The sequence below is a fragment of the Oncorhynchus gorbuscha genome, linkage group LG24, assembly GCF_021184085.1.
Source record: "Oncorhynchus gorbuscha isolate QuinsamMale2020 ecotype Even-year linkage group LG24, OgorEven_v1.0, whole genome shotgun sequence".
In the NCBI taxonomy this organism is placed as follows: Eukaryota; Metazoa; Chordata; class Actinopteri; order Salmoniformes; family Salmonidae; genus Oncorhynchus; species Oncorhynchus gorbuscha.
Window position 1 is genome coordinate 15,163,265 of NC_060196.1, and position 17,168 is coordinate 15,180,432.

The following is a 17,168-nucleotide window of genomic DNA, read 5'->3' on the forward strand; positions in this document are numbered from 1 at the left end:
GCATATTCCCTTTAAAACGACCCTACCATTACCACAATGTATGGATGTTATTTTTTTTGTTTGTTATATACCAGCTAAACATGTCGTTTAGTAGCTTGTTGTTTTTTTTGTTTTTTTTCCCATCCCTCCGCTCTGAAGCAATGGGAGTGGCTAGAATAACCTTCGGGTGAGCTAGTGGAGAGAGCCGGAGAGCGAGAGAGGGACTGAGAAGACTAGTTGATTGCTAACATGGCGGAGACCGTACTCTCGCTCTTCGACTACCGGGAGCCACCGACACTGGACAGCGACGGAGAGGGAACCAAACCGGCGCCGACGCCTCGGGGGTGAGGGTTGTAGTCAGTTAGTTAATTAGTAGCCATAGGTATTTTTCTGAAGTGACTGTGACAGCGCGAGCGAGCGAGATGGTGTGTGTGTGTGTGTGTGTGTGTGTGTGTGTGTGTGTGTGTGTGTGTGTGTGTGTGTGTGTGTGTGTGTGTGTGTGTGTGTGTGTGTGTGTGTGTGTGTGTGTGTGTGATCTAACGCTATATTGTATGCACAAATTAAAGTTGTAATACATTCGTTATTAACTTATTCGGTGCGAGAGTGTGAGAAACCCGTATAAATTATAGTATAATGTTCATTAGACTATAATTCATTTGTTGCTACCCACTTCACAAAGCAGCTTGATAGGTGTGTGTGTGTGTGTGTGTGTGTGTGTGTGTGTGTGTGTGTGTGTGTGTGTGTGTGTGTGTGTGTGTGTGTGTGTGTGTGTGTGTGTGTGTGTGTGTGTGTGTGTGTGTGTGTGTGTGTGTGTGTGTGTGTGTGTGTGTGTGTGTGTGTGTGTGTGTGTGTGTGTGTGTGTGTTTCCGCGCCCGCTTGTACGTGTGTGCGAGAACTGTACGAGCTAGCTAGCTAATTTAGCAACTTCTGCACTTGTGTAGTTAACTAACAAATGTTTCTCAAATGTGAATTGTATGTGAATTACTAGCCAACCAACGAGTTATCAAACGGTACTAGTAGATACTCTTAACAAACAAAAGTAAACCCAATATAATATATTTGTTCGTTTTTGCTATGGTCCTATATGCTACCAGAGCCTCTCTCTCTCTGTGTGTGTGTGTGTGTGTGTGTGTGTGTGTGTGTGTGTGTGTGTGTGTGTGTGTGTGTGTGTGTGTGTGTGTGTGTGTGTGTGTGTGTGTGTGAGAAGAGAGAGCTCTCACACACACAGGGAGAAGAGAGAGCGTGAGAGAAAGGAACGAGCACTGTGTGTGTGTGTGTGTGTGTGTGTGTGTGTGTGTGTGTGTGTGTGTGTGTGTGTGTGTGTGTGTGTGTGTGTGTGTGTGTGTGTGTGTGTGTGTGTGTGTGTGTGTGTGTGTGTGTGTGTTAGAGAGGGGGAGGGAGTGTGTGTGTGAGCAAGGGGGAGGAGTGTGTGTGCGTGACAGAGACAGTATGTGTGTGTGAGAGGGGAGGGGGAGTGTGTGCTAGAGAGAGGGAGATGAGTGTGTGTGTGTTGGAGAGAGGGAGAGTGTGTGCGTGACAGAGACAGTATGTGTGTGTGTGAGAGAGGGAGGGGGTGCATGTTGTGTGGAGAGACTGTGTGACAAAGAGAACAAGAGTGTGTGAGTGGAATGAGCACAGTGTGTGTGAGAGAAGGGGGAGTGTGTGGTGTGTGTGCTAGAGGGGGTGGCATGTGTGTATGAGAGTGTATGTGTGTGTGTGTGTGAGTGAGAGAGAAAGGAGGGGAGAAGTTGTGTGGTTGTGTGTGTGTGTGTGTGTGTGTGTGTGTGTGTGTGTGTGTGTGTGTGTGTGTGTGTGTGTGTGTGTGTGTGTGTGTGTGTGTGTGTGTGTGTGTGTGTGTGTGTGTGTGTCTAAGAGAGTGAGGGTGTGTGTATTCATGTGTGTGTGAGAGAGCAAGAGGAGAAATTGAATAAATGTGTGTGTAGGGGAGAGGAAGAAAGGTGTATTTTTCAGAGATTGTGTGAGAGAGAGGAGAGTGTGAGGAAAAATAAATAAGGTGTGTTTTTAGGGAGAGAGAGTGCGAGGAGAGGGCTGTGAGAGAGATTGAAGGACGTGTGTGTACGTGAGGGTGAGCATATTTGTGTAATAAAGGGGGAGTTTGTGTGTGAGGGAGAGATAGTGGGGAAGTGTGTGAGAGAGGTACAGGGAAGGAGAGGGAATAGTGTGTTGCTTAGTGGGGGAAGGTGTGTGTGAGGGAGAGAGAGGGGTGGTGTGTGTGTGTGTGAGGGACTAGTGTGTTTATGTGTAACCAAGAAATGTGGGTGTGTGTGTGTTTGTAGAAGGGATAAAGCAAAGGGGAATATTGTGTGTGTGTGTGAGTGAGAATTGTGTTTCTGACTTTCCAGTAGTGTGTTGTCTTCAAAGTAGAAACAATATTTTAGGATGGTAAGAGACTAATATTTTCTGGTATCATATTTTGTGTGTGAGAGATTTTAGTTTTTGGTTAGTTATTACAAACTGACAGTGAAGACTGGTGAATAAAAGTGTGTGTGTCTGTCTTTAAGAAATGGAGGGATAGAGTGTGTTTGTGACGAAGAGAGAAGGGGAGGGTGTGTGTGTGTTACAGAGAGAGGGGGAGGGTGTGTGTGTTACACAGAGAGAGAGAGAGAGAGAGAGAGAGAGAGAGAGAGAGAGAGAGAGAGGGGGGGGTGTTACACACACAGAGGAGAGGGAGAGTGTGTGTGTTTAAAGGGGAGACAGCAAGAAGAGGGAGGGTGTGTGTGAGAGGGAAAGAGAAGGGGAGGGTGTGTGAGGGAGAGAGGGTGAGGAAGTGTGTGTGTGTGTGTGTGTGTGTGTGTGTGTGTGTGTGTGTGTGTGTGTGTGTGTGTGTGTGTGTGTGTGTGTGTGTGTGTGTGTGTGTGTGTGTGTGTGTGTGTGTGTGTGTGTGTGTGTGTGTGTGTGTGTGTGTGTGTGTGTGTGTGTGTGTGTGTGTGTGTGTGTGTGCGTGCTTGCGTGCGTTTTTGAAACAGAGAAGGGAGGGAGAATGAGTGTCTGTGTGTCTTGGGGAAGAAAAAAAAGTCTGTGTATGTGTGTGAGAGAGAATGTGTGTGTCTGTGTGTGCGTGCCTGTGTGTGTTTGTTCTGGAGGCAGAGGGAGAAGGGGGAGGGTGTGTGTGTGTGTGTGTGTGTGTGTGTGTGTGTGTGTGTGTGTGTGTTCTGCAGGCAGAGAGAAAAAGGGAAGGGTGTGTGTGAAAGGGGGATACAGAGGCAAGGTTTGTGTGTGTGTGTGTGTGTGTGTGTGTGTGTGTGTGTGTGTGTGTGTGTGTGTGTGTGTGTGTGTGTGTGTGTGCGTGCGTGCGTGCGTGCGTGCGTGACTTAGACAAGGGCAGTGTGTTTGCTTGTGTGTAAGAGACAGAGGAAAGGAGAGTGTTTATGCATCTACTTTGTTTATGAAAGAGGGAAGGAGTGTGTGTGTGTGTGTGTGTGTGTGTGTGTGTGTGTGTGTGTGTGTGTGTGTGTGTGTGTGTGTGTGTGTGTGTGTGTGTGTGTGTGTGTGTGTGTGTGTGTGTGTGTGTGTGTGTGTGTGTGTGTGTGTGTGTGTGTGTGTGTGTGTGTGTGTGTGAGAGAGGGGGTGGGAGTGTGTGCATGTAGAGGGAATGTTATCCATGGAGGAGCGAGAGTGTGCGAAGAGGATTGCGTGTGAGTGTGCATGCGTGCTTTATGGAGACTAGTGTAGTGTGTGAGAGGATGTGTATGTATTAAAATGTATGTGCATGCATGGGAGAAAGAGATGGTGCATGTTTTCTGGAGATTGTGTGTGTGTGTGTGTGTGTGTGTGTGTGTGTGTGTGTGTGTGTGTGTGTGTGTGTGTGTGTGTGTGTGTGTGTGTGTGTGTGTGTGTGTGTGTGTGTGTGTGTGTGTGTGTGTGTGTGTGTGTGTGTGTGTGTGTGTGAGAGGGAACATGAGACTGTGGGTTTGGATATTTGAGAGGGAGGGAGGGAGACATTGAGTGTGTGTGTGTGTGTGAGAGAGCATGTGAGCTTTAGAGAGGGGGGAGGGGTGTGTGTGCGTGCATGTGAGCTTGGCTGAAGAGAGAATGTGTGTGTGTGTGTGTGTGTGTGTGTGTGTGTGTGTGTGTGTGTGTGTGTGTGTGTGTGTGTGTGTGTGTGTGTGTGTGTGTGTGTGTGTGTGTGTGTGTGTGTGTGTGTGTGTGTGTGTGTGTGTGTGTGTGTGTGTGTGTGTTAGAGAGGGGGAGGGAGTGTGTGTGTGAGCAAGGGGGAGGAGTGTGTGTGCGTGACAGAGACAGTATGTGTGTGTGTGTGTGTGTGTGTGTGTGTGTGTGTGTGTGTGTGTGTGTTGGTCTTGAGTGAGGGCTTGTTTGTGTATTTGTGTATGTGGGTTGGCAAAGGCAGAGGGCTGTGTGTGTGAGAGTGTGTTTGTTTGTGGGAGAGAGGAGAGGGAAAGATGTGCAGGGATAGGGGAATGGAGAGAATCAATGGGAGGAAGAGAAAGGGAGTGATAGAGTGAAGGACAGATGGAATGGAGAAGAGAGACATCTGATTAGACAGTACTAGAATAGACCACACACACACACACACACACACACACACAATGGAATATAACCAAGAGAGACACTCCTGTGGACTTACTTCCTCAACCTGGTTGGGCTTACGTGAACATGTCATGATAAATCCTAGAGACTGGCGATATGACGTGGTCATAACTGGTCCCTGGTCAAAAGTAGCGCACTATATAACGTGTGGTCGTAGTGCATTGATTCATGTAGAATTCACAACCACACATAGTAGAACATTTTACACTTGTCCCACCTGCTGTATTTGAAGACACATAAAGCCATCAAGGTGAAATAAGCAAAATTCCATTGGAACAAATTGGTTAGGAAATACACTAATATATATGTATGTATGTATGTATGTATGTATGTATGTATGTATGTATGTATGTATGTATGTATGTATGTATGTATGTATGTATGTATGTATGTATGTATGTATGTATGTATGTATGTATGTATGTATGTATGTATGTATGTATGTATGTATGTATGTATGTATGTATGTATGTATGTATGTATGTATGTATGTATGTATGTATGTATGTATGTATATATAGTGTATTTCATATGTATGTATACATATATATACATACACAATTAGTGGTTTCGGCTATTTCAGCGACACCCGTTGCTGACGGGTGTATAAAATCGAGCACACAACTATGCAGTCTCCATAGACAAACATTGGCAGTAGAATGGCTTTACTGAAGAGCTCAGTGACTTTCAACGTGGCACCGTCGTAGGATGCCACCTTTCCAACAAGTCAGTTCGTCAAATTTCTGTCCTGCTGGAGCAGCTCTGGTCAACTGTAAATGCTGTCATTGTGAAGTGGAAAGGTCTAGGAGCAACAACGTCACCGCCGCGAAGTGTTAGGCCACACAAGCTCATAGGACGGTCCGCCGAATGATGAAGTGTGTAAAAATCGTCTGTCCTCGGTTGCAAAACTCACTACCGAGTTCCAAACTGCCTCTGGAAGCAACATCAGCACAAGAACTGTTCGCCAGGTGATTCATGAAAGGGTTTCCATGGCCAAGCAGCCACACACAAGCCTAAGATCACCATGCGCAATGCCAAGTGTCGGCTGGAGTGGTGTAAAGCTCCCGTGTGGCTCAGTCGGGAGAGCATGGCGCTTGCAACGCCAGGGTTGTGGGTTTGATTCCCACAGGGGAGCAGTATGAAAAAAAGTATGAAAATGTATGCACTCACTACTGTGTACTACTGGATAAGAGCATCTTCTAAATGACTACAATTAGAAAAAAATGTAAATTGGGCAGTGGGAACGAGTTCTCTGAAGTGGTGGATCACACTTCACCATCTGGCAATTCGACAGACAAATCTGGGTTTGGCGGATGCCGGGAGAACGCTACCTGCCCCAGTGCAGTGCCAACTGTAAAGTTTGGTGTAGGATAAATAATGCTCTGGGGCTGTTTTTCATGGTTCGGGCTAGGCCCCTTAGTTCCAGTGAAGGCAAATCTTAATGCTACAGCATACAATGACATTCTAGACGATTCTGTGTGGCAACAGTTTGGGGAAGGGCCTTTGATGTTTCAGCATGACAATGCCCCCGTGCACAAATCAAGGTCCATACAGAAATGGCTTGTCGAGATCGGTGTGGAACAACTTGACTGGCCTGCATAGAACCCTGACCTCAACTCCATCGAACACCTCTGGGATGAATTGGAACGCTGACTGCGAGCCAGGCCTAATCGCCCAAAATCAGTGCCTGACTTCACTAATGCTCTTGTGGGTGAATGGAAGCAAGTCCCCGCAGCGATGTTCCGACATCTAGTGGAAAGCCTTCTCAGAAAGGTGGAGGCTGTTACAGCAGCAAAGGGGGGACCAACTCCATATTAATGCCCAATATTTTGGAATGAGATGTTTGCAGAGCCGGTGTCCACATACTGTTGGTCATGTAGTGTATGTAACCTAAGTTGAGGTATTTACCAGGCTAGAAAGGCTGTGGTACTGTACTACACACACACACACTATAAACCACTGTACTGTATGTAAATCAGTTGTTGCTAATGCCTCTTATAGCTCTACCATTCTAGATAATGTTAATTACCTCACACAATGGGGAATGGGTGAAATGCATTCAAAAGAAGGCTGTTACTTTAAGAAAGAGCAACTAGGCCCAAGTTTACATGAGTGACCATGCAGACACACACACACACGGGAGTGTGTGTGCACACAAGAAAGTGCAGGCGCGCACACACACACACGTTATCACGAGTCCAGATGGAGAGCAAGGGGCAGATCAATACAAAGACAGCGAATCTGGTTGATATCTCTGCTCAAAGAGTCTCTCTCTCCCTCGCTCACACACAAACACACACACACGCAGTAATGAACACTTGAGAAACCAAGGCACTGTCTTCCTATGGCCTAGTTTTAAGAGCCTCCAATGTCATGTAAGGAGAAAATAGAAAGAATTACAGAAAACTGTGTGTGTGTGTGTGTGTGTGTGTGTGTGTGTGTGTGTGTGTGTGTGTGTGTGTGTGTGTGTGTGTGTGTGTGTGTGTGTGTGTGTGTGTGTGTGTGTGTGTGTGTGTGTGTGTGTGTGTGTGTGTGTGTGTGTGTGTGTGTGTGTGTGTGTGTGTGTGTGTGTGTGTGTGTGTGTGTGTGTGTGTGTGTGTGTGTGTGTGTGTGGACAAACTGCCCTAAATCACACTGATCCAAAGCCAGTTTCTAGTGCTTGTATTTGAATGGTTACAGCTAGGATTGAGGCAAAGAAAGATTAGCTCAGATCGGCTCCTAGTGTATCCACTGCTCTTACAAGTGGCTTTACGCTATGGCTAGACTCTGCACCGCAGTCACAGATCTTGGATCAGTTTACCATCCCTGTATCCTGAATCCCTGGCAGTGGAGTGAAACTCAACACAGACCTTGGATCAGTGTCTTGTATTGTGGCTTGTGATTCACAAATGTCCCTTCAACACCAATTTACCTAGTAAGAATTTGATCCAATTCTACCCAGTCAGCATTCAGCTTTTTCCCCAAATAAACCAAAGTAATTGCAATTTTTCCAATAAATAATTTAAATTAATCCAAAATTGTTTTATCAATGATTCAGTTATTATTGGTAGAAAGTAGTTGGATACAGAAATTGAGACTGGCTTCCTATTGGTGGGGCGGCAGGGTAGCCTAGTGATTAGAGCGTTGGACTAGTAACCGAAAGGTTGCAAGTTTCAATCCCCGAGCTGACAAGGTACAAATCTGTCGTTCTGCCCCTGAATAAGGCAGTTAACCCACTGTTCCTAGGCAGTCATTGAAAATAAAATATTGTTCTTAACTGACTTGCCTAGTAAAATAAATTGGTGATCAGTGTATTGATTGCTTTTCCTACTTGATTGATGTGAAGATTGGTTCTCCTGGGGCATTGATGAAATTGATAGAATCTCTCTCTCCCTGTGTGTGTTCCACAGACGCGGTTGTGGGAGGAAAAGGAAGGGAACGCCGGTGAAAGTGTGCGACCGAGTCTTTGTCACAGAGGATGAGGAGGACAGCTCCGAACACAGCTACTGTCCAGGTGTGTGTTTGTCCTATATTGATGATTCTTGTGTTGACACGTGTGTGTGTGTGTGTGTGTGTAATAGTTGTGTAGTGTATGCATCCATGATTGTGTGTGTTATGGGTAGAAGAGGGGGGTTTGTGTGTGCGTGCTGACATATATAAATGTGTGTTTGTGTTCGTGTGTGCGACTGTGTTCGTATGCGACTGGTGTGTGACGTGCACATGCGTTCAGGTGGGTGAAAGGTTGTTGACCTTGTGTGTGTGTTCTTTCGGTGTGTGCAGTCATGCATGTGTGTCTGTGTGCATTTGCGTGTGTGCTCGTGTGTAATCCTGTTGTACTCTTCTCTCAGGTGATGGTAAGGAGGCTGCAGAGAACAAACGACCAACACTGGATGGACCATGTTACATCAATGACCCTGCTCAGATCTGGTGAGTGTGATTGTGTGTGTGGGGGATTTCATTTCATGGTGTTATTTTGTTATGATGTGTTTTTTATTTGATGACGTTTTGTATTTTTTTTTATGTGTGTATAGTTGTGTTTGTGTGTGTTTTTTGTTATGTAGAATACAAAACATTAAGGGCACCTTCCTAATACTGAGTTGACCGGCCGTACAAGGTGTCGAAAGTGTCGAAAGGGATGCTCGCCCATGTTGACTCCAATGCTTCCCACAGTTGTGTCAAGTTGGCTGGATGTCCTTTTGGGTGGTGGATCATTCTTCATACACACAGGAAACTGTTGAGTGAAAAACCCAGCAGCATTGCAGCTCTTGACACAAACCGGTGCGCCTGGCACCTACTACCATACCCCGCTCAAAAGGCAATCTTTCATCTTGCCCATTCTCCCTCTGAATGGCAGACATACACAATCCATGTCTCAATTGTCTCAAGGCTTAAAAATCATTCTTTAACCTGTCTCCTCCCCTTCATCCGTTCTGATTGAAGTGGATTTGAAGTGACATCCAATATGGGATCAAAGCTGTCACCTGGTCAGTCTCATGGAAAGAGCAGGTGTTCCTAATGTTTTGTATTGTTGTGCTGTTTTGCGTGGGGTAGCTGTGTGTGTGTTGCAGTGTGTAATTGAAAGTGTGTGTGTTAGCTGCTATTTTTGCTGATTTTGTACGCATAGGTCCACTTGTGCTGATCTAGCTCCCTCCAACCCCTTCTCTCTCTCCCTCCCTATCTCTCCCCCCACCTCTCTTCCTCCCTCCCCCTTTCAGCAGTGGGTCTTTAGAGCTGGGTGAGGAGGGATCCAGCGGGGGCAGGGGGGCGGCGGTGATGTACCCCCCTCCTCCAAACTGCCGCATCCGCGAGGTACACTGTGGGAGCCAGGTGCGCCTGGTCGTCATAGCTATCCGAGACATCACCAAAGGAGAGGAGATCACCGTTGACTACAGCCTGACCGAGTGGGGAGACAACACTATGGTGAGTAACCATGGCGACATACCTGTGAGAGCCGAAGTAACTGTTGCCATGGTGAGTAACCATGACGATGTACCTGTTAGAGCCTAAGTAACTGTAGCCATAGCGATGGCTGCCACAGATATAACCTGGGATATAGTTGTCAAATGCAGTTTACCCATCTTTCTATTTGGTGAATAGTGTTTTCAATAAATGACTTACATTTCACATGTAGTGAGCCAAATAACGACAAAATAGTTACATTTTGAAATCGACAGTATGCCACAATATCCATGATTTGTGTTATCCGAGGCAAGTTGTAAGTACTGAAACTAGCGATTGGATCACGTGCAACACATTTCTGCGCTGTTTACTTTTACTCTGGTTAAATAATCCTCTTTTTCTCACAGAAATTGTTGAGTAATTTTTGTTGGGCCATAATACATGGGTATCTGGGAATTTTCACCTTGGCTGACTACTGTATCTGACTGATTATAGTATCTAGTGCTTTTTGGAGCACTACTGTTATTCGTTTGACCGTCTGATTGACAGCACTGGGTGATAACAATGAATGCTAATGGAGCCTATATTCCTCCAGGGTTTCCGTGGTACGGTGTCTCCAGGGAGATATGAGTGTCTCTCCGACCCTGAGAACAACAGTATCAAAAAGGTTAGAAAAGACACCCGTTGCCTACTATGTTTGTACAACACTTAAATACTATACTCGTGTACGTGCTTTGTATGTCTACATTCCATACGCCTGTCTACTATACCCTCAACTCACTTTCCTTATAGGATTCTAAGCGTTGTAACATACTAGTGTTGCTCACTCAGCGCTCTAAATGGACACTCCTCATTCACACACCCACCGTTGACAGACACTCTAAACCAGTGGTTCTCAACCCTGGTCCTGGGGACCCAAAGGGGTGCAACCTTTTAGTTTTTACCTTAGTACTACAAAGCTGATTCAAATGATCAACTCATCATCAATGCTTCAAGCTTTGAATCAGGTGTGTGTGCAGTGCTAAGGAAAATCAAAAAATGGGCACCCCTTTGGTTCCCCAGGACCAGGGTTGAGAACCACTGCTCTAAACAGTCTGTCTTATGTCACTTGTCTGTACTCTACTCACACAACTGGCTCAAACACTACTCATCTCTCGCTCCCAGGAGGAAGAGTCCGTGCCCCCCTCTCTCTCAGCCCAGGACTACCTCACCCCTTCCTGGCCCCTTTCCCCCTCTTCCTCCCCCCTCTCCCACTCCAATGCCAGCGACTCGGATCCCCAGAATGAGGGGGGCGAGGACGGGAGTCAGAGACGCACACCTCGCCGCCGCAAACGCCGCCGGACCACCACCCCCTCCAAAAAGAGGACCACCCCTCACAGGACGTCCCCGGGCCGCCCCCCTCTCCACTTCATATCGCCCCCTCACCTTCTCCCCCTCCTCCCTCCTCCTCCTCCTCCACCTCTCCTCGCCCTTCTCTGTTCAAATCCCCTGCTCCATTGGGGCCCAACACGACGGCGAACATCAGTATTAACATCGCCAGGGGGGTTGGCATGGGCGTGCCCCCGCAGAAGCTGAGCTGCGCTTACTGCGGGCGTCACTTCCGCTCACTGGGGCGCCACCTGGACAAACACCACCCCAACCAGCCCGAGATCCGCGCCGCGCTTATCGAGCGATTTATGCCCCACCTGGCGGCCGCACACGCCGCACACCACGCTCAGTCCGAGCAGCAACCTCTGTCATCATCGGCGGCGTCAGGAGCGGAGCAAAATTCCCACAAGCCACCACAGGGGGGCGCCGCAGCCGCTGCGCTCTCCCTGTCTCCTCAACGTCCCTCCGCCACCACCGCCCAGTCCCCTTCCTCTGCCGTCGGGAGAAACTCCTCCCCCCTGGTGTTGACACCGCCCCGAGGACGCAGTGCCGTGGCCGTGTCCGTTCTGAAGAGAAGCCCGCCCCCGGTGGCTGTGACCCCGCCCAGAAAGGCGGGACTGCGCAAAGTGAAGAAGGAAAAAGAGGAGGAGGAAGAGGAGAACGACCTGGTGGAAGTGGCGGTTGCGAGGCCCAAAGAAGAGGCAGAGGCGGCTTGTCCCCACGTCTTTCAGCAGACGCCCAAAGAGGTGGAGCGGCTGCCTAAAGAGGATGAAAATGAAGAAGAGGAGGAGGAGAGAGGAATGATGGAAGACGACAGTGGAGCCGAAGAGAAGGAGAAGGAGTTGTTAAGGTGAGTGCTGTGGGGGGGTTGGTACTCCGTTAAAGGACTAGTTCACCTAAATGACAAATTCACCTCATCAAATGGATAGTGAGAAATAGTTGATGTATCAGCAAACTGAACTGCTACTTAGCTTCTGCATTGGTGGATGTAAAACAGTGGGAATGCTTTTAGCATGCTCAAATTAGATTACTAAAATCAAATCAACTGAGACTGGCTTAAAAGTAACTTCAAACTGCTAATGTGATGTTATCGTTACAATAAAGGTAATGAGGATAGTAGATACTTTGAAAACATTTTTCCCTGTTGTAATTGTGCGTTGAATAAATGAATAACTGACACCTGCAATTGAAACTAATCTCTCTCCCCTCTCTCTTTCTTTTCTTCCCTCCCTCTCCCTCCCTCAGTTCGGGCCGTCTCCACATGCTGCCCCTCCTCTCCTCCCTGTCTTCCCTGGTTCTCTACCTCCGCAGGCTCCAGCACTCTGCCTTCCTCTCCCTGTCCCGCCAGCTCCAATCTGCCGAGGCCTGGCGCCTCCTGTGCCACTCCTCCCTCGCCCTGCTCATCCTCTACAATCGTCGCCGTGAGTGCGAGGTCTCCAAACTGGTCATAGCCGAATACCGCGCCCGTGTCACCCCCCAGTGCCCCGTGCCGGTGCCCCCCGGCGCCCCACCCGCCCTCACACCCCTGGAGGCATCGCTTTCGCCCTTTGAGCGTCTCGTGCTTCCGCATTTGCCTCGAGTAGGTGTCCAGGGCAAACGAGGAAGAGTCCAGCCTCTAATCCTGCCACCGCACTGCGAACCATGTCTGGAACTCCTCCTCCAGACCAGGCAAGATGTCGGCGTCGATCCCCAGAACCCGTACGTTTTCGCCCGGCCGTACCACTCTCCAGCCACCCCCCTCCGGGGCACCGACCTCCTCCGGAGTCTGGCCCGCTCCAGCGGCACCCGGAACCCCCGCGCCCTCACCCAGACGCGCGTCCGGCGCCAGGTCGCCATCTTGACGCAGCTGCTATTGCTCGGCGAGGGGGAGGAGCCAGGACAGCCGGGCGGGAACGCCATAGAGCGCCTGGAACACTTCCTGGAGCGCGAGTACCACGTGACGCAGAGCTGCGGCGGGATTGGCCAGGACCCGGGGCTGATGGGTAGAGTGGGGCGCGTGGTGCTGTGCGGGGAGAGAGACGGCGTGCTGTTCCGGGGGATGAGCCTCCACCACATCTGTCTAGAGCTTGACGGTAAGGAGAACCTGAGGATTGACATATACGTCAGACCTGACTAGTCAAGCTAGAAGTGGAGTTATTTTTCTCTCCTTTACTGTGTATTAAGTGCGCTCGATTCAACCTGCTTGATATAATGGAACAAAGCATGATGACCGTTAGAGAAAGGTTAGCGGTCAGTCAAACTGATCGGATGTTTTCTTGAGAAGACCGATTTTCCGCATGTCTCATGGTCTGACTCACTCTGGTCACCACTCTGGCTCTGCCACCTTTCACCGCAGATGCGGAAGTGCGACATCGGCGAAAGAAAAAGTTCTCTCTAGCGTAAACGGACATTTTGATGGGGATTTGTTCATTATGTTACTTCGATTGACGCAGAAATGCGCCAATCGACTCTAGGGGGTTAAACAGTTTAGAGTCATCTCACAATGATTGTTCATTTTGGACTGCCCTTTAGTATGATGAGGACCAGCGCTGTAGTTAAAGTTTAGAAACATGTACATGTATTTGACCCTTCTCTTTCTCCCCCTACAGTGATGTCAGGCAACTCGGCCGACTCGTACTCGGACGGCGACTCTGACGTCGAAGGGGGGAAGGAGAAGGGCGAGGTGGCCCCTCCCAGCCTGCTGATGGTGAGGAAGGGCAGGACTAACGGTAGGACGCCGCGTGCCAGGAAACTCAAGGTCCCGCCCTCCTCCGCATTGCCCCTCTCCCCCTCACTCCCCGGCCGCAGGAGAGGCTCAGGTGGGCCCAAATCAGGTGTGTGTGTGTTCACACTCCAAAAGACATGTCTACACAGATCCACCCCTGTGTGTACTAACCCACACTCTCCCCGCACAGGCAAACGCGGCGTCCTCAAGCGCCCGTGGTCAGACGCGGAGCGCGCCGCCGTGGAGGAGCACCTGACCTCCAACATCGCCGAGCTGCGCGTGCCCGCCAAGGCCGACTGCGAGCGCTGCCTGCAGAGCTGCCCGCTGCTGGTCACCAACCGGCGCGACTGGCGGGCCATCAAATTCTACTGTCACAACCGCATCCAGCTGCTCAAGAAGAACCAGCGGCGCGAGGACGACGGGACGCCAATCATGGTGTGCTGAGAAGACGGACGGACAGACTGATGGACGGTCACGACAACAGCTCCACAGTATCCACACTTGCGTACTACATAGAATGAAGGAAGCCAAATCAGAGGAGTGGTCAACTCCGTAACGTCACAGCAGTGCTGATGGGCAACTCTGTAGTGCAACAGAGTTGACGCTTAAGGAAGCAATGTAGTGGCCGTGTGTTCGAAGTGGCACGCTAATGTGGGTATCGGAACGTAGCCTTACATCTCATTAAGCAGGTTTCCATCCTTTTCATGGCAGAAAAGTCCATGTCGGGTCAAAAATGTCACGGCAGAAAATGTTTTGATAAACTTTCCAAATGTCAACAAAACAAAACACGTTAGACACGGTGGGATCTTTGTGTGTGTGTAAAGTGAAGTACACGAGAAATGTCGGTGGACATGCTTTTATGTGCAAATATTGATATAAAAACCATCATATCGATGGTTGCAAGGTGATGAGCTTGATGCTACTTTACGAGAAATATCCAGGGTCTTTATTCTGGTGAAATAATCGATGTTTGGCTGCCATTTGACAAATAAAAATAATCTCGCTCTTTTGGCCATAATATTCTCAAAGGGGAAGGCTATACCTGCGCCTGTGCGATTTTCCAATAACAGACTGGGCAGACTCATCACAATATAACAACACTTTTTGTGAGAAACCCAGAGTTGAAAATTTGATGGAAACCCATTTAACTTTTATGTTATTCGGTACACGGGAATTGAACAGCTAAAGGTATTTTTATGTGCACTACGTCATCACGCACAGTCGGTTTGATGGAAACATTTCTGGTGGGGAAAATGCACATATTGTTTTGATGCAGATTTTTGAATATCTGTCGCCAATTGGATGGAAACCTAGCTATTGATACCCTTATATATATATATATATATATAGTCCTCTGAGACAAAGCGAGTGAGAGAGGGAGTGACTGTGTAGGAGTTGCCACAACCTGTATACTATACAGTGTATATGGACATGTTCATTTTGTTTTCTCTCCAAAACGAGACGGAACCATGTTAACGATGATAACGTTATAATGACGATGATGTTAATGATAACACACCACATATTGTTCTATTCAGATTTTCTGGACTCCAGTGTTTCATGGGTGTTGTAGGGACGTTTCTGAACACAAGAAAGCTTGACACGGTTAGAGTTTGAGGCTGTAGTGTGTGTGTGTATTTCTAGTGCTGAGAAGATGTTATAGGGTCTCCCAACACCCAGTCCTGGAGAGTGCATGCTTTCGTTCCAGCCCAGCACTAACTCACCTGATCAAACTAGACCTGACTGAAAGACCATGGTTAGTTCATTACTTAAAACAGGTGTTTTAGTGCTGGGCCGGAGAAAAAGCCTGCGCCCCGGGAGCGGCGCTAGAGAGACCCTGGGTTAGAGTGTGGGGGGGGGGGCACCATCAATGTGTTGTGAAGTTTCTTTTTGGACTACCTAAGACACTATAGTCAGCATGGTGCTTTTCTGCTCCCTTCAAAATTGACACTACAAGACAGAAGTTGAATACTGCTTTTGCCTAAAATATACCAAGTATATTCTTGCTGTTGGCATCATTCTTTTATTTTGATCCTGTTGCACATGCGTTTTCTTAAAAGCGGTTTAAAAAGGCGCATTAGCCTGTCCCGTCGGGCCATTCTTCTGCGACGTGCAGAGTTCCGTATTTAACTTGGGTGTGTTCTATGCTACTTAGTGATTTTTGGGGGGGCTTTTTTCAAAAGCGTGAGCATAGCTGAATACTATGCCGTGTTATATATCTTCTTTTTTTTATTACGTGCATTGTTGTTGCGTCGTTTGTTGATCGTTTTGTCTTTTCAGACTGACCAGTGTAGCAGTCTTTTTTTTAAGCTACTCTAGTCTCTATGGTTTATTGCAGTTAGATGATGGGCTGCTTGAAGCTCTAGTCCAGGGTGTTTTGCTGACTCTTAGGCCGGCATTCAATCCGATCATTGGTAGATTTGCGTTATAGCGCGCTTGACATGTGAAAGGTAATTTCCGATTAAGCCAACACGTGCAGAGTTGACCATGCACGCGGTCTCCACGAACGCGGGAACATTGCCTTTTAAAAAGTGCATTGCCGGCGAAGCGCGGTCGGGTTGAATCACGGCCTTCTTAGCTTCAGCAAGACGCACTAACGCCCCGGACCAGAGCTAGGTTTCTTTGTAGGTTCATCAGAGCGCCAAGTAACCCGACATCTTGTCTTATTGGAATAAAACCACACAACGCCTCTCGACAGATATGTTAAATAAATTCAACTAATCACATATAATCTTACATTGTTTCACGCTATCATCTTGCCAGTTTCAGTGTACATTAAAAAAAAGATCATTACGTAAACTGGTTAGTTTGTGCTTATCCGTAGCTTTTATTTGTTCATTTGCGAGTTGGTATTGTACATAGGCCTATGGTTTTGTAAATATTCACAGAAACACATAAAGGGGTAAAAACTACACAATGGCTTGGTTTGTTTGTGTTATGTTTTATATGAGTCTGATGAAAAGTTCAAGTCATATTTCTGAAATATGAATCTTTCAATGTACTAACAAGGAGTGCGTTCCAATAATATATTTTTTTCTCCTGAATTGTACACTTGTTTACTACTTACCACAAATCTAAATACATTGACTTGGTGGATGAATGGGCTAGTGGGTGTTTACACAATATTTATTTTCAAATTTAGTTTAATCATGAAGGAAAGTGAACAGGTGCACACATTGAGAAGAAGAAATAATTGGGACATATTCCAAAATGTTAAGTGCTTTATTTTTCCACCACCAGATGGGAGTGTTGCCCTGGAATCAAACAAAACTAGACCAGCATTCATAAAGCATCTTGAGTGCTGAGCAAGGATCAGGTCCCCCCCAGTCTTTTATTTTTTTTAAACTCATATTTCAAACTGGGAACATTGCCTTTAATTGTCTATCATGCTACAAAGCTGAATTTCCACGATATGGATTGAATGGAGCCCTTTTGAAACGTATACAGTCAGATTTATAAATATTATTAGTTAAGAATGTTAGGTGAGGTTGTAAACAAAAGTTGCAACCTGGATAAGAACTGGCAATCTTGCAGGTCGCTCCTGCCACCTGTAAGGCCTTTTCTTTTTTCTATATGTTTTTACCCATAAACTCCTAAGTGCTGCCCACTGAGCTTTCATCCAACCAATTACATTAGATCTGCCCATGAGGCTGAGCTTCCCTCAGAACAA

The 17,168-nt window shown here is 47.5% G+C and overlaps 1 protein-coding gene and 1 non-coding gene across 2 annotated transcripts; both read left to right on the forward strand.

Moving 5' to 3' along the window:
- Positions 1 to 228: 228 nt before the first annotated feature.
- LOC124013322 lies at positions 229 to 16,410 on the forward strand. Its single transcript, XM_046327593.1, has 10 exons — positions 229 to 323; positions 7,938 to 8,041; positions 8,376 to 8,454; positions 9,243 to 9,447; positions 10,022 to 10,093; positions 10,591 to 10,729; positions 10,789 to 11,644; positions 12,040 to 12,866; positions 13,383 to 13,592; positions 13,689 to 16,410. The coding sequence occupies exons 1-10, from the start codon at positions 229 to 231 to the stop codon at positions 13,940 to 13,942; spliced, it is 2,841 nt and encodes a 946-aa protein (XP_046183549.1). The 3' UTR covers positions 13,943 to 16,410.
- trnaa-ugc lies at positions 5,609 to 5,684 on the forward strand. Its single transcript has one exon. It is a non-coding gene; the product is annotated as a tRNA-Ala (tRNA).
- Positions 16,411 to 17,168: the final 758 nt, after the last annotated feature.

Coding starts and splice junctions, on each gene's coding strand:
- LOC124013322 (XM_046327593.1), top strand. CDS start 229: ATGGCGGAGACCGTACTCTCGCTCTTCGACTACCGGGAGCCACCGACA. Junction 9,448..10,021: donor AGTGGGGAGACAACACTATG/GTGAGTAACCAT, acceptor ATATTCCTCCAG/GGTTTCCGTGGTACGGTGTC. Junction 11,645..12,039: donor AAGGAGAAGGAGTTGTTAAG/GTGAGTGCTGTG, acceptor TCCCTCCCTCAG/TTCGGGCCGTCTCCACATGC.